We start from the raw sequence: 17,857 nt of genomic DNA, 5'->3' as shown, positions 1-17,857 counted from the left end.
CAGGTGGCTTGCCACATGTCAATGGTTGTGCAGAATACAAAGATGAGATACTTATGATGTAAATGGATCATAGTTATATGCACTGTAAGTGTTTGGCAAATCTTAATTTTGTTGCCTTTATCTGATGCAGTGATAATATATATTGATTTTTACTAGGTGACATATTTTTACAAATTTATACACGCGTGAATATGACTTGAAATTTGGAATTTTAAACAAAATTTATCTAAACACTGATGTCAACATTTATAAATATATACTAACTACTACTTGGTCACCATTGAATTTGCCATGATTTTTTTTTATTAAAGGACAATTATCTTTACATGTAGGTTCTGAGAAATAGCCAAATCAACACAAAAGACCAATTACAACAGAACATGGATCATCTTCGTTGCAGCAAGATTTGGAAACACAAATTAAAGCTTCAGCATTGGTTTGAGCGCATTTGGCTAGCCAATTACAAGGTGACACAGTATATTGTTTTTAAATGAATAATATCTTTAAAAATAATAGGTGGCATTTTGAAATTGTCATTCATATGACGCATTTTTTTTTATTATAACAAGTGTAATTGTGTTTTATAGAGGTGGAGCAGCTTGTTTAGGAAAAGTTTGTGAAATGTCAGGGTGTCAACAACAATTGGAGTTGAACACCTGAAACTGAAACAAGAATACCTGTCTCATACTGATGACAAGTCATTGTCAATGTTCTTTTTTCTCAATTTTTCCCTGAAAGTTATACACGGTTTGTATACTGTTCATTATCCCCAAAACCTTCTTGTACCAGATATTTACATATATCAGTAATTTTTTTCATTAAAATATACTTGTACATTACATTGTAAAATCATTAATTATTTGTAGGTATATTCAGTACAATGCAAGAAGCTCAGATACTTAATTGATACATCACCAACATTGGAAAGTTTTTTGAAGAAAAGACGAAAATGTTGTTGGAACATTGTGTGAAAATAATGCCTACACAAGTGCTGGGGATTCCAGAGAAAAAACATCAGGGAAAGGTCAGCTGGAAACTTTCAGGTGAAGAGTGTAGATTCAGGAATGTGTATGATATTGATCTAGAAATAACTAGTCCTTCTTGCACATGTTACATGTATGACTGGCAGAATTATCATCTGCCATGCAAACACATGCTTGCAGTATTTCAGCAATATCCAAGCTTGGACTGGGAGTTTTTACCATTTGAGTATCGTGATGCCCCGCACTTTAACCTTGACTTTGAAATTTTGGAGTTCATTCAAAATTCTGAGTTTAAAAAAACATCTTGTTCACAAGAAACATTTCCAGAAAGTCCCATTCTGACAGGTGAAGGATTCCGGAAGACCAAAGTTCCAGAAAGAGAAAGCCAATTTATAGATGCCCCATCAAACACCAAAGATTGGCTTTATTGCCGCGAGCTTATTAAACAAATTCAGGGCAGCATAATGAGTGTTTGTGGACTCAATATTGGCAACGTTCTACAACAACTGCAACAAGTTGCCAATGTTTAAAGGAAATTGAACCACAAGATGATGATCTACCAGTACTAATGCGACCAAACAAAAGAGGATCAGAAGCGTGGATGAAGTCCCCGTTAGTAGGAGTTTTTTTTAGACAGTGCTAAATAAATTCTAGTTAGTGCACACACTAGCTTTTCGAATATATACTCAACCTGAACCAAGACGGTATAGTGATGTAACCACAAGCCATGCATCCAGTATACACGTTTGTCCTACATTTAACTGTAGATACAAACATACTAAAAAGGAGAAGTGTCCTGCGCACGGGAAAACCTGCAAGGTTTGCCATAAACGTAACCATTTCGCCAAAGTTTGTCGAAGCAAGAAACTTCCTTGAGAGTCATATGCAACTGGAGCAGAATATCCTTTATACAGTCACAGCTCTAATGACAATTTTACTGATTTGTTAGTTGATTGTATTAGTGTGGTTCATGCTCTTAACAAATCTGATGTGCGATATGAAAATTCTTCACCTTTAAAAGCGAACAAGCAAATCGCATTTTGAAACTATCCTATCAGGTTCTGTGTTTATCTTTTCCTGAAGGTCATTTATCAGGTCTATCGTGTTTTGCGTTTATCCTATCGTATCGTGTATCCTGTCCTATCGTGCGTGTATCCTTATCGTAAAGAATGACGATTCGGGTACTGTACACTAATGTATTGTTCTTCATTTATTAACTTTTATGTTTACATACATTTATAGTTTAATTTTATAACAATGTTTAAATTTATTTTCAAAATAAAAAAGGCTATGTCCTGGACAAAACAGAACTAACTAAGAACTATCAATTTTCGGCATGCAGCCTCAGGGAAGACCCTGAAGTTTTTTTCCCAAGCGATCGTCGAGAGATACATCACAGCAGTGTCACCATTCAAGAAAGAGCTAGCTCTTATACAGCAAAGGATTGATTGATTGTATATTGTTTAACGTCCCTCTTGAGAATTTTTCTCTCATATGGAGACGTCACCGATGCCGGTGAAGGGCTTCAAATTTAGACCTATACTCGGCACTCAGGGTCATTGAGCAGTGAGGGTTCTTTATCGTGCCAACGCCTACCGTGACACGGGACCTAAGTTTTTAAGGTCATATCCGAAAGACCCGTGACTTTCACTTGTAGTGCCGAGCGCTTGGCGAAGGAACAGTCACTACATATCTTTGCGTCTCAGGTATGACGCGGCGCCGCGATCGAGAATCGAACCCGGGCCTCCCGATCTAAACCAAAGGAAGGAAAATGCCTAAAATCAATCAAGACATCAGTAACACAGCAATACAGTGTCGAAATGAATCTTGTGTTTACATTTGAACATTTCAGCTTCTCCAAAACCACTGAACCAAGTTCAACCAATTTTGGCATATAGCATCAATGGGTGACGGGAATAAAAAATGTGAATTTCATGGTTCCTGCCCGCCTGGATCCTATGGGTGGGGTAAAAACCATTAAAATTATTTAACGAAGTCAAATCTTATTAGTTGAGTAAATTAAATGAGGTAAACGTACAACAGTTTGCACGACCGGCGGTTTTGATCACAGCACAATTTGGTCCCAATGGTAGAGGGAAAAAAATTGGAGCGTCACATCTCCAAACCAAGATGGTTGTTTTACAGTTATATACCCATACATATTAAAAATGTACCTAAGCAGTACATCGATTATCAGAAACTTTCAACAGTAAAAGTTTGAATAAACATCACCTATAAATTGGTAATTGAGCATTTGCCAGCTGTTGAACTTCACACTAAGCTGAAAAATCAAGATTTGTTAAATATTAAAATTATTTTTTTGAATTCATAGGAACTTCTGTGTTAATTTGTGTGCTGTGCCTATTGGTGCAAGCTTAAGCAGCTTTGAAACGCATAAGTGCATGCACTTAAGTGATGCCTCCCCCGCGCATGAAGATATGCTCAGTTTTCCTCTGGATAGATGCCTCCCATGAGAGATGAATGAAGTTGATCTCCGTTCAAAACTGACAGTCTTGGTCGAACGAATCCTTTGCAACTGAATTCCTTTCTTTCAAGGAGAAGAAGACAATGTCTTGTGCCATATCCCTCATCAATTTTCTCAGCAATCATCTTGGAAGAGTAAAACCTGCTTCTTCAGGTTGGTTTCACTTTGTTGAATAATCTGTAATCTGTTGTTGACAAGAGCTCCTTTTAAGTATATTTCAAGAGCAAAACTTCAGAGCGGGAACCATGCTTTTTAATTGGTTATTAAACAATACTGAGAACCAGTTTACAAAGTTTGTTCAGATCACAGGGCTTTTTATAAATTTTGTACTAAATTTTTATTTTATATATCTATTCATGGCTTTATAATTAAAAACAAACGCCCCCCCCCCCCCCGTTTTGTGTTTGAACTCAGAGCATAAAGTTTGTATTATATAGCGGCGCTCGCTACAACGGTCAGGCCGTCAATATATTACTGTATATGTTAGCCAATGTTCATGGTACATTGTCACAACCAGCCTTCCACATGTATTTGTGTTACACGTGAAACGACCATTTTCAAAATCGTAGTTTATGACTCAGCCTAGGAATCAAAAATTTGGCTAGTAGCCTAGTCCAATATAAACAACTCTTAATAAAAAATTAAAAGCTTACCATAATATTTATGAATTATAATTCTGGACAGTTTAATCTTCATGCCTGACTGGAAACTGTATACGTATGTAGCGCTGATGCAACTTTCTATTTCTTTTTTCTCTTTCTTTCCTTTTTTTCTTGATTTAAATTTCTATTTTTTTGGGGGGGGGGGGGTGTATTCATTTTTTGGTCCGCGAAAAAAGGGGGCGGGGCGGACCCCCTGGACCCCCCTCTGGATCCGCCCTTGAATTGTTATGTGGTTATTATTGTATATTCTATCTTTTTTTCAAATTGCTAAATATATTGTATCAAGAATTTTTAGACATGTTTTCACCTATGTGTGAAGTGAATGATTCATATTTACTTCTTAAAATCTAAAAATTTATAGTAAGAAAAAAAAGTTTTTGTTTAAGTTGAGGAAAACTTTCTTGCTGAATTTAAAGATATTATAAAAAAGTAAAAGAAAATACAAAAGAGCTTTTTTTAATTCTTTTTTCTCTCATTTCCTCAACCCTTTTAAAAAGTAGAAATTTATGCATAACAAAAATAAATAACTACAATATATATCCTACAATCATTTACTTGAAAAATCAGTTAAGAATTTCCATCGTGTTCGAAATTCAGACTTTTTTCTATTGCGTTGAACATACGATGTTGAACATGTCGTTTCTTCACTTCTTATTCTTTGCTTTTATCCGATTTCTTAGCACTGAAGGATATGCATTGAACGATGTCTGTAATGTGGATAGTGGGAGGTGTATGTGGAGGGGTGGAGGGGTGTATGATGGTTGTCTTGAAAGCATTTACATCAGATTTAATTTCTTCGATTACGATGCCTTCTTAGATCTTGGCATGTGCCAGGTTGAGGTAGTGTATTTAGAAAACACCCCCTTTACTTGCAAACAGATGCCTCAGTACGTAAAGGTAACTAAAGATGTTACATTTTATTTGGGAGAAGAAGAGGTGACAGAAGAAATAAAACAGTTTGCAGAGGCCATGGAAAGAGACAAAGTAGTTCTGAGGACACGAGTTGCAGACCTAAGCAAGGCAAACTAAAGGAGATGGAGTTGGACTTATCCTCCTACATTGATCCTTTTGATGTCTCGGAAGAAAGTCAGGAGTTATCTGACAGCCAGGATGCGATTCCTCCAACCCAAAATATGGACATTTAATTCGGTTTATGAAGACTTGAAAATAAAATAGCACTCTCCTTTTGGATAACAATGTGGATTTTTTCAAGATTTTTTAAAGAAAGTTTAGCTGCATGATAATTTTAATGAACATATCTCATCATATTAAATGTTATTCTTTATGTTCTATCAGTTGTTTGTTGGTTTCTTTTTTACTTCTCAGAAAAAAAATAATGCATTAAATAAATGCCAGTTTTGACAAATGAACAAACAAAAAATGGATGCGCGGGTTGATATATATATATATTTTTTGACTGATTTTGATTTGTATTGATATAAATAATAAATCTCTGAAATATAAAGAAATCGTTGGTTTTCCCTGGTGTTTAGATTTGAAATTTTATTTTGCCTTCTATATAATTCCATACAAAATTTTGCACATTTTTTTAACTTAATGACAAATTCTTGTAAAATTCTCACACTCTACTTGGTAAATATTACTGTGGTTTCATCAATATTCGTTGAGGACCAGTTTTCGTGGATTTCGTTGTTGAGCAGATCCACGAATTCAAATGCTCATCGAATTACGAAATATGACATTCACTTGTATAGAAAATGCTTTTGTCCACGAAATTACGTATCCTCGAAACTGTCTGTTTTACAAAATCAACGAAAATTGATGCCAACGAAAATTGATGAAACCACAGTATTCAGATTTGTCAATTCAAATGTAAATCTATGAAAAATAATGCTGATTTCTGAAAAAAGTTTTTATCTGTTATTTATCCGTTTTTGCTTGTCACATGCATAAAAAATTCCAACATGTAACATGGGAAAATTAAGATTTCAATTATTTCAGTGAAGTAAAAGTTTTACTTAATTACACCTATTTCAACATGTTCAATAATTTTGTTATTTTTATACACTGTTCATATTCAATTAATTAAATAAAGGAATACTTTTTTTCTTTTACTACTTATATATATAAATATGTGGTGGAAGTGGGTATCCATATATACTGTAGGTGAAGAACTGCGAACGATAGTATTGTTCTCCCGCCAACCTCCAATTCATTTTTCAAAAGTTAACATATTCGATGAATTTTAAATATTTTTTATATATAATTATATGATGTTTCATAAAACATTACTTATTTGGCAAAACAAAGAGATACCTCTAAAATTTTGGTAAAACTAGTGTTTTAAGAAATCAATGGAAAACGGAAAATATTTTTAAAAACATCTCCCCCCCCCCCGTGTCACAAAAATTCCTTTTTACAAGAAATTTGGAATGGTATTTCACAAATTCATACCAAAGCTTTTTGTGTGACACGGAGGGAACATATATTTATTCACAAAAAAAAAACGATAAAAATGCTTATTTTCCACCAATTTAAAAGCGATTACAACTGAAACATTATAATTTTTTGAAATAGTTATGTTTTTTTATTTGACTAAAACATAATAAAAGATATTAGGAACATTTAATCATATCCAAGATTATTTTAAAATACGGTGATGCTTGTTTCTTTCTAGTTTACAGTTAAACTCTCTCCTATATGTAATACAGTCAGTTCAAATAGGTACACCTGAAGACGGATTAGGAAATCCAGAAAGCGCTTGTGATCAATGAAATTTGGAAACTGCATTTGAAGATTGAAACTGTACCTGCATGTAGAGTAAGCGCTCTTTGCCTTTTAAGGCTCTTCAGAGAGTTACAAAATTGAGAAAGCGCTTACAGTTAAAATGACTGTTCGAGTCGGCATATTTCATTAATAATGCTTCATGATAAACATACAGGTGGGAATATTCTTTATATATTTTTGTAAAAATTTGTAAACAAGTGAAGTAAAACTCTTGTTCCATAAGCTGCATCCTCATATTTCTACCCCTCAGTGGGCCCTTGCTTTTACTTTCCCTTATTTTATTAATGAAAATGTCAATTTATAGTCAACAAATTGTCTCTATATATATATCCATAAAAAGTGTCTTTTTAACGCAGGGTTCTATTTTGTACATGGCAGGCGGTGGTTCTACAGCATGAATGAAATAATTAATCTGTAATTTTGTATTTTAAACTGGTAAATAAAACACTTGTAAAAGGGGTGAATATGTTTGAATTGTATTATTGAAACAGTTGTGGTTTTTTTTTTAGTGTCAAGAGATATGTCTAGTAGGCGACTCAAGGAGAAAGAGAGGCTTCGCAAAAGAAAAAGTAGAATTTCTAACAAAGTATGTATGTTGTGTCCTACTAATAAGTGTATGCATGTTTTTCTTTCTGCACCCAATGATATCAATAATTGTAATACTGTTTACATATTTACAGTTCATGACGCTGTGTTCACCTCCACATCTCCAGCAATCCCTGTGTGTATGTTGTGCTGGGGCTGGCATCGTCGTCTGTGCCCGAGGTTTTGTCGAGAATCGAGACTTTAATTTCTGGCTAGGCCTACCATTAAGATTTACCTTGTGAACTGTACTAGTGTTTCTTTGCTCTCGAAGCTCTGTCGCGTCTCGTCCTGCGGGTCTCCATTGCGTGTGCAATTTTCACTGCAGTATCTAGTGTTAATGCTGCCTCAACAAGTAACCTTTTCTGGACAGATTTACTGTAAATACCACACACAAAACGGTCTCGACCAATCTTACCGATTGATCTGACCTGTTTTATCTGTGCAGCGTTTTCATCTTCACCCATATTGTATCAATTTGTATGTTTCTCGACTCTCACTACCATCCTCGTCGCCAAAATGTCGTGTTGTAAAAATCACCATTCAACACATAGGTCAGCCTTAACGGAACTGGTAAGCCATACCGGAACTACCCCTTGGGGATCCGGGTTAGAATAGGTCCTCAGTACCCCCTTGCTTGTCGTAAAAGGCGACTAAATGCGGCGGTCCTTCGGATGAGACCATATAAACCGAGGCCCCGTGTCACAGCAGGTGTGGCACGATAAAGATCCCTCCCTGCTCAAAGGCCCTGAGTGCCGAGCAAAGGCCTAAATTTGCAGCCCTTCACCGGCAATGGTGACGTATCCATATCAGTGAAATATTCTGAAGCGGGACGTAAAACAGTATACAATCAATCATAACGGAACTGTTTTATTAAATATTCATGTGCAGTGCATTCTAATATAAAAAAACTGTTAACGAAAGATACAAAAGATCCGGAATTCATCACATGTTTGTTCCTATGTCATAATAGAATATTTTATGTACGACTTGTTTGTTGTCATAGTCAAATAGACGCTTGTAATATAAAATAAACGTTTTGGTTCAGCACGTTGTTTTATTGAACTCGCTAATACAAATCAGCTTGATTTGTGATACAAAGTTACGCCATCCAAATATTACATCCTAAAAGCTTCAAATTTCTCAAAGGACTACATCATACTATTATTACATGTACACAGAATTTAATTTTTTTAATGGACTTTTTTAAAACCAACTCAATATTAAGTAAATCGTCAGTCAAACGTTTTGATTGAAAAAAAATATTATCCTCTGCCACCTATACGCACGACGGTCGTGCTAATTACCAATATCCGCACAACGGTCGTTATTCCTACGACGGTCGTGCTAATTATAACGGTATTCGCAGGACAAACTTCAACATTCATTTATATTGATTCTTTAAAGCCTTTTTACACGCTCCGATTTGTAAGATGTGACTTGCAACATCTTCCAAATCCGATGGTTAAAATAGGAAAATTATAATTAAGACAGATATGAATTCAGATGGAATACAGACATGCTGTATTCCGTCTGGCAAGTCTGTTGATTTTTACCCAGCATTGATAAGGTTAGAGAGGATCTATATATAAAACAACCGACATTTTCCTTTGCTTGCTCTCCATTCAAAATGGCTGGAAATAAGAGAGAACAGCTAAAATTAACCACAGAGCAGACAGAAAGATTAGCTGAACTATATCAAGAAGAGATAGTTTTAAGAATTTTTCTTCCGCTAATAATTGCAAAAAGGATTGTAGAAGAAAAGCTTTAGAAAATATTCTGACAAAGTTGAAGGAGGATTTCCCAGGTATAAATGGAACCAGTAAGAATTATTTTCTATTAGTCTTTGTCTTTAAGTAATTTAAAACATACAATCGTGCATGTAATTTTTTACTATATATATGCAAATAAATAACATGATTGATAGCACTTTTCATAATTACAGTTGATTTCTTGCAAACCAAGCTGTCTAATTTGAGAGGGTACTACTCTCGGGAGCTTAACCAAAAAAAATCCAGAAGTGGGACTAGCATAGAGGAAATTTATTGAAGTCCATGGACCCACTTAGCTGCTCTAGACTCATTTTCAGGGCTCAAGTAACACCGAGGGCGTGACTATGCAAATGACCATGGCATAAGACATTTACAGACACTTTTTTCCGTTTGTATGGAATTTATTATACAGAGAGTCGTGGTTGTCTCGTCAATGCTTAACGCGTCCATCCTCCTCAACTTTATCTACGTAAATGACTAAATGCGTAAAATATCACGAAGAATTAGCGGGAAATGACTACGGAATGTCCCGAGAGTCTATAGAACCAATCATACGCCGGTATCAGCGCGGGAAATGATAACGAAATCTATCGTATGCCGCCGGTACTTTCGCGCCTCTATTACGAAAACCCCCGATATTTTCGCGGGTTATTTTCAAGAACAAATTCTCACGCTGTTTCATGGAAAATTTTCGCCCTAACATTTGATACAAGTCAGTTAAATTACATTTTATCTTGTGAATCATGTCTTCGCAAACTCGTCACCACCCCCTTGATTATCCAGGATACACTCGATAAAATGTACTTAAACTATAACTTGTGTAGATAGATCTGTATGTTGCTAACTTGTAGTACCTAACTCTTATCCAACAATTATATTTTGGATGATATTAAAATGTAAATTAGTCTGCATCTTGTTTTTTTTCCCTGATGCTTCAGTTGAGAATTTCATCAATCAATTACGTAACAGTGTTACGTAGAGGATCATTGTACACAAAATGGTTTGAGAAAGCTTTCAAGAACATCAAGGGAATGGTCAACATATGTAACGCTCTGCCAAGATTGTTATCGCCAGGGTTAGGGTTATACGCCCCCATTAAGTAGTCAAAGATCTTCCGATTGATTTCGTTACTGTTAAAGTGGTTATTTACACTGGTTGTTAAGTACGCGTTTTTGATAGTCAACCATTACGCGTGGGTGTATTTACAACCTTCATTTTATTCTGTTTGTTGAATAAAAGTCAGGTAGGTAATTTAATTTATAAAACATTACTTGAAAAATGCTGACCCGGGATCTTCTCCTGAAACTTCTTGAGCCTACATGTTAGTCGATCAATATCTTTAATCTTATAATAAAATGTTCTAAAAGTCAAGCAAACCAGAAAATTAAGGATTAGGGATAATCTGATATTGTTTCACAGAGACGTTGTTATGTGCAAATGAAGAAATGAATTCCATAATTAATAAATATTTTATAAGTGATTAAAAATTTCAATTATTAATAGTGTATTTGACGATCCTGAAGCTGTGAGCATCAATTTAAAGTTCTTTGTAAATTATTGTTAACAATATTTATTGAATACGCTTGGTCTCTTGAAAATAAAGTGTCGAACGAAATATTGATTTATTGACTGTATGTTGTTTAACATCCCTCTCGAGAATATTTCACTCATATAGAGACGCCACTTATTGCCGGTGGAGGGCTACAAATTTTGTCCTATGCTCGGCACTCAGGGCCTTTGAGCAGTGAGGGATCTTTTTCGTGCTACATGTAGCACCTACTGCGACACAGGGAAATCAAAAACCGATACACAGAATTATGTTTCTTAGTGTAGTCTACGTGTTATCTAGTTATATTGATAATAGACCAAAACTGTAAGAGGAGTAGCATTTTGAAAAATTGTTTACAGACAGACAGACAGACGGACAGACGCCGGACGCATTACTATCGCATAAGCCCTTCTAGTCTCTGACCAGTAGAGCTAAAAACAAGAGGCCCACGGGCCTTATAGGTCACCTGAGTATTGTGCAACAACTTTCAAACAATTAAATTTGGTTCATGTTTTTAACCAGAATTCGCAATTCACAATTTTGAAAGAAGTACCATTGCTTACAATAATTTTGACTTAGCATGCTAACTCTATTTATTTAAGTAGTAGTTACCCCATATCATACTGTTGGTTATGTGTAGATACCCGATGGGCGTGGTCATAATGACACGAGGGAGCGTAGCTCCCGAGATGTCATTATGACCACGCTCATCGGGTATCTACACATAATCAACAGTGTGATATGGGGTAAATGACTTGTACCATAGTTTTCAAATATCATTCATATGTAAGTCAGAAAGATAAAGTGTTTGGTTTCAAAGATGCATTTGGATTTTATATGATTTTACGCTCCTTCGTGTCCTTCTGACCGTGTCAAAAAATTATAGGGTAAGTGATTTGTATACAATACTTTTCAAATTTTGCGCTACCAATTTTGCCCTATACTCGGCACTCAAGGTCATTGTGCCGTGAGGGATCTTCTTCCTGTCAACACCTGCGACACGGGACCTCTGATTATACTTTATAGGCCTCCATGTCCCACAGTGGGATTCAACTCCTTACTTCGTGACTCTAGGGCAGGTGCTTTAACCACTGGGCCACGTAAGCGATATAAAAATTAAACATATCTAGGCCAGTTTAAAAAGTTTGATTTATGTAATTGAAAAAATGACGAGTTTGGTTTCAATAATATATGTTCAATTGATATGATTGTTTTTCTCATAAATTTCAATCGTCAAAATTACAGACTAGTAATTTGAGTTTATTATAAACTTGGTTTAACTTTTTTTTTTGTAAACCTGATACAAACTTTGCCGTGCACAGTGGTACGTTGATTGAAATGTTTGTTAGAGGTTATGTACATTTCAATTTATTGAAAATTAGATCTTTGATCGGCTAGATCCGCAATCAAAAAGTTTATTTAAGTACAGTCGTGTACACTTGTTTTTACGTCAAGTATGTTCCGTGTTTCCTTTGTTGTTATTAAAAGAACGATATATTGGAATCTACTACATGTAAGCTAACGCCACTTAACTAAAGTTAAAGTATTAATGACCGTCTTTAACTGTTATTTATTATAAAATGCAGTATACAATTGAAATTTTTTACTCCTTTTTACTCTCCTAAATTTGGTATAACAAGCCCGTATGATTGTTTCATTTAAAAACCGTGCATGATCGTTTTTTTTATATAAATAGTTCTTTTGTCCCGACTCGATGGGCGGAGTTATAGAAAAGTGTGGGTTATGTACAGAAAACCTACACTTTTAACAAAAGAAATCACACCTAACTATGGTACAATACCCAGAGGTAGATCAGAGTAACATTAAGAGAAAATGCACTTCCACTTTATAACCAGTTGTACACCTCATCCCAAAGGAACAAATGATCCTGGGGCCACATATTTCAAAATTTTATCATAAAATGGTTGATTAACACACCAAAGAGCAAATTTCAAAGCATAATTTATTATAGACTTTGTACACCCCCCTTCACCCCTACCCAGGGAAGGGGCGGGGACACAAAAAATAACCATTTTGCTAGGTGCACCTTTCTTCATCATGAATATATATGTTTGGATCATTGGCATTAAACACAGGAGCAAAGGAAAGAATTTAAAAGAATAAATGCATTTTCACTATATAACCAATAGAGCCCTGCCCTAACACAAGAACCCCTGACCCTGGGTCATAAAATTCACAATTTTGAAAGAGGCACTCTTGCTCATCATAACTATGTGCTTAGTTACTTTATTTAATACCCAGAAGTAGAGAAGAAGATTTTCAAAGAATTAATGCATTTTCACTAGATAACAAATAGAGACCCGCCCTAACACCAGAACCCCAGACCCTGGGGTCACAAAATTCACAATTTTGAAAGCGGTACTATTGCTCATCATAACTATGTGCTTGGTTAGTTTATTTGATACTCAGGAGCAGAGAAGAAGATTTTCAAAGAATGCCTTTTCACTATATACCCAATAGAGCCCCGCCTTAACACCAGAACCCCTGACCCTGGGGTCATAAAATTCACAATTTAGGAAGAGGCACTCTTGCTCATCATCACTATGTGCTTAGTTAGTTAATTTAATACCCAGAAGTAGAGAAGATTTTCAAAAAATTAACGCATTTTCACTATATAACCAATAGAGCCCCGCCCTAACACCAAAACCTCTGACCCTGGGGCCATAAACTTCACAATTTAAGAAGAGGCACTCTTGCTCATCATAACTATGTGCTTAGTTACTTTATTTGATACCCAGAATTAGAAAAGAAGATTTTCTAAGAATTAATGCATTTTCACTATATAACCTATAGAGACCCGCCCTAACACCAGAACCCCTGATCCTGGGGTCATAAAATTCACAATTTATGAAGAGACACTCTTGCTCATCGTCACTATGTGCTTAGTTAGTTTATTCAATACCCAGAAGTAGAGAAAATTTTCAAAGAATTAATGCATTTTCACTATATAACCAATAGAGCTCCGCCGTAACACCAGAACCCTTGACCCTGGGGTCATAAAATTCACAATTTAAGAAGAGGCACTCTTGCTCATCATCACTATGTGCTTGGTTGTGTATTTAATACCTAGGGGCAGAGAAGAAAATTTTCAAAGAAATAATGCATTTTCACTATATAATCTATGTAGACCCAGCCTAGCACTAGAACCCCTGACCCTGAATTTTTACAACCGTCATATGTTTCTAACTTTTTTTATTATTCATAATTATTTTAGGTAAATTTGTCTTCAAAAGCAATGAGAATCAGATGTTCATTTCCGCTGCTTAAAGATTGGGAATATTATCAATAGTAAAGAAAATGCTAAATGTGTTCTGAGACGAAAGATAATGTCAATGGTCCGAGTGTAGAAGCTGTATGTGCACAAATTACCTTTTTGAACATTTTTTTTCCTAGTCCAGCCAAACAATATTTACTGGACAAAAGGGAGTGCAAATATCCCGCCGTCTGCAAGCACTCTTTTCGAATCTAATATTACGAGTAGTTTGTGTTTGCCTTATCTTTAGTATTTGTTTATTACAAAGAACAACTCGTTCTTCGGAATATTCGTACACTGACAAATATATAAAGGTTTGTTAAAGGTATGTTTCAGCTTGTCCCCGTATTGGTAATAAAGTGATTCCCAAGATAAAATTGACGACACAAATCACTTTAGGTAAAATATTATGTATATTAATCAATAAAACGACAACAAATGCCTTACACAAATCTCTGCTGTAAAAAATGGTGGCCTACGCCTCGTGGTGCAAAATCCGGAAGAGAAGGAATGATTACACAGGCTCCCGAGCCCGATCCTAAATGTAAAAATATAACACCCCCCTCAAATACACTACATTCCCCCCCATTTTATGGAGGAATGACCCAATTCCGACAAGGCGCAGGCCATTTACAATATCATATGTTATGAACAATTTTACATAATGAACAAGGAAGATTACCACCTAAAAATGTACAATACCAGTGAATTACAAAATGTGTATATTAAAAAAGTCTTTTAAACATCAAATTGTCTATAAACACAAACGAAACGATCCTTGGCTGTGTTCCCGACAGTCAGACCAACATCATCACAGGCTCCTCCGGACTTCCTGTCCCTGGCGCTCTGCCCACCCGGACTATCTGGCTCCGGCGCCCTAATATTGTATGGGTCCTCCCTGGACTCCCCAAAGCTTGTCTGGTCCTTGTCACAGGATACCCCGCTCACTCAAGGGAGCGGAGAATGACGTAACTGTTGACCGAACAGGATGCTGAAATTCCTCACAACCTGCTCGGCCAACACACCAACTTCCACCTGACGGACCTCCGCCACCTGTTGGTAGATTACCCCGATTTGACCAGGGGTCATCTCACCGTGACCAACGCCGAGGTGGGGGCTGTCCGTCTCAATTAACAGTCGGTCAGGAGGGATCTGCCTTACTCCCTGGAGTTGCCCCGAGGTGAAATGCTGGATCAGCCCACTGACCCCAAAAAATACAACACGCCCTGTGGCCAACCATTCGTCCACCTGGGAAACTCCCCCAGTAAACGAATGGAGGTATAACGGGACCCACAAGGGAGTGCGTACTTGATCCAACAAGTGCTGGCAGTCGAGGAGCGGCTCCTGGCCCATCGGGTCAGAAGGTGCTCCCCTAAGACGGAGTACCAGAGGAGTGAGGGGAGTCGCCAACCGGCAGAATTCACCCAACACCCACCTCTGGTGACCCCAATTTGACCCCCTAAAGTAATCGAGGCCCACTTCCCCGATTACCCAACCATTCCCCACACACCGGTCTACCAGCGACCGAATACTACTCGCAGTTACCCCTGCCACCTGGGTTGGGTGAAAACCAACAGCCGTCACCCACCCTGGCTCTGGGGAAGTATCGGTGGGTGGAGTCGGGCCATCTACATAGACTGCACACCCCCCAATGACCTGTACAGGGACATCAGAAACGCCTGGCAGGTGCGCAATCTCTTCTGTGAGGGCCGTCAATGCCAGCCTCACTGACATCCGTGTTGGGTGCCAGTGAGCATCAATGACCTTCACGGTCACTAGTTCTTGCTGGGTCTGGTACCCAGTCCCGGAAGCTGGGCGGACCTCACACTCGGACTCCCAGTCTTCCCTTGGGATTGGGTATACCTGCTGTGCCCCTCTAAAAAATGGATGATCACTCCTCAACCTCTGCAAAGGCTGTCAGCAGGAGTTCGGCAATAGGGCCTATCCTGCCACAGTCTCCGAAACTGCTGCATCACCTCTGGGGTAACCCTATTCAGCAGATCTGCAATTACACGAGGATGAGCCAACATCCCCACATGAACAATGAGGCCCTGCCGCACCCTCTCCAAGTCCTGCGGAGTCAGGGGACCACCCCCAGATACTCCGCCAGTTAATTAGCCAGATCATGGATTTTTTTTCCGTTTTTTCCTGATTATGACAACGAGCACACGGCGGGTGTGACCGGTCGGCAGGGGATGCTCATTCCTCCATGGCACCTGATCCCACCTCTGATGTTTCGGAGGTCCGTGTTTGCTCTGCTCTTATTTTGTATATTTGTTTAATGGACGTTGAGATTGAATACTGTTCGTTATTTCCATATCCTTCATCATGCCATTTGGCCCCAAAATTCCAAGACACAGGCTTAAAGCCCCTCTTGACAACGGCTCTAAGCTCATCTAGTGCCCGCCCATCATCCCTACATTCTTGCAGCAGATAGAGTGAGCGGGCAATGGTCCTTAAGAATTGAACCATTCTGACAGGTTGTTCTATCCCGTTTCTCAGAAAGTGTTGGATGGATTTGTCTGAAAATTTATACACTAATTATTCACCATATGAAGGTGTGCACCTGGTATTTTCATCATGATTGGATGACTTTTCTGCATTTTACAGGCGTTTTTTATTTTGTGATTTTGTTTGGCTCATAACTAGAAAACTATTAAACTTACAATCATCAAACTTGGACAATTTATGCATCTTGTGTAGACGGTGTGTCCCAACCTATTTCAAGGTCACTGTGACCTTTAGATTACGTGATTTTTTAAAAAAAAAAAGTCTTAAAAATTTTAAATAGTAAAATGGAAGAGAAAAAAGCAAAGGAAACTATTGCAAACATTAAGTATGAAAATATTCTTGTGAAGAGAAAACTAAAAAGGGCACAGGACAAAAAAGACCACTTAAAAGAATCTAAAAGGGTAATTACAAAACAGAAAGATTCACATATCAAAGAAATTGAAAAATCATTACAGTCAAAAAGCCTACAAACAAGCTTCTTATGTCGGTACTGAAGGACATCAAAAGCCCGATATTAAAAGCCGGTTGTCGTGCACTTGGCATAATTTCACACTGTATTAAAAGTCCACTGTTGCGCATCATTGAAGACAACTCACACATATTGGAGATGACAGATGTATACTCAAATTTGTTGAGTTTTTTACAAAGGCCAAAAATGATAGTACAGAAGTCATCACCGGGAAATTTCTTCCATTTCCCGATGTAAACATAGTAGATACAGATTTACTTAGGAAAGACAAAGAGACCGAAACAATAACTGTGCAAATTTTACAATGGCTTTTCGAAGGCATGGCATACCTACTTGAGCGACAGGCAAAAGACCACTTACCTGGTGGAAAATTCTACTCACCAACAGCCACAACATGGGAAGAAAGTCAAGGCACCATAAAACACAACAAACTTCCAGAATTCTTTTTTGGTCAGTTGGATTTCCAAAAAGAAAGAAAAGTAACTTCATGTAAAGAAGGAAAGACTGTATAAGCGGAAAGAGAAAATGACAAATGACATTCTTTTTTTCGGTTTATTGCAGTCTTCAGAAGACATGATGCAACAGCTTGCAGAAGTTGAAAAGAAGACAGAAAAAAGGAAAGCAGTGAAGGCCCAGTTGACATTTAGGAAAAAAGTTTTGCAGCAGATCACCAAAGACAAATCCTTATTTGCATTTTCTGCTGGGAATAAGACAAAAAGTTTAGAACAATTGATGTCCAATCTGAAGATCTTAATACAAGAAGCTAGGAAAGGATCAACAACAAGAAAGAAATCTAAGAAAAAGCCCTTACTTGTGCATAAG

The 17,857-nt window shown here is 37.2% G+C and overlaps 1 protein-coding gene across 1 annotated transcript; it reads right to left on the bottom strand.

Moving 5' to 3' along the window:
- Nucleotides 1-14,416: 14,416 nt before the first annotated feature.
- LOC134239943 (uncharacterized metal-dependent hydrolase BU355-like) lies at nt 14,417-15,941 on the bottom strand. The gene has a single exon (XM_062722072.1). The coding sequence runs from the start codon at nt 15,787-15,789 to the stop codon at nt 15,004-15,006; it is 786 nt and encodes a 261-aa protein (XP_062578056.1). The 5' UTR covers nt 15,790-15,941; the 3' UTR covers nt 14,417-15,003.
- Between the last annotated feature and the right edge of the window lie 1,916 nt (nt 15,942-17,857).

This window comes from Saccostrea cucullata, unplaced genomic scaffold (genome assembly GCF_032062105.1).
Source record: "Saccostrea cucullata isolate Sc308-1 unplaced genomic scaffold, CSIRO_AGI_Scuc_v1 ctg1431, whole genome shotgun sequence".
In the NCBI taxonomy this organism is placed as follows: Eukaryota; Metazoa; Mollusca; class Bivalvia; order Ostreida; family Ostreidae; genus Saccostrea; species Saccostrea cuccullata.
This window is presented reverse-complemented; position numbering and strand designations above follow the sequence as displayed.

Excerpts from the sequence above, each read along its gene's own strand:
- LOC134239943 (XM_062722072.1), bottom strand. The coding sequence starts at position 15,789 with ATGTCAGTGAGGCTGGCATTGACGGCCCTCACAGAAGAGATTGCGCAC.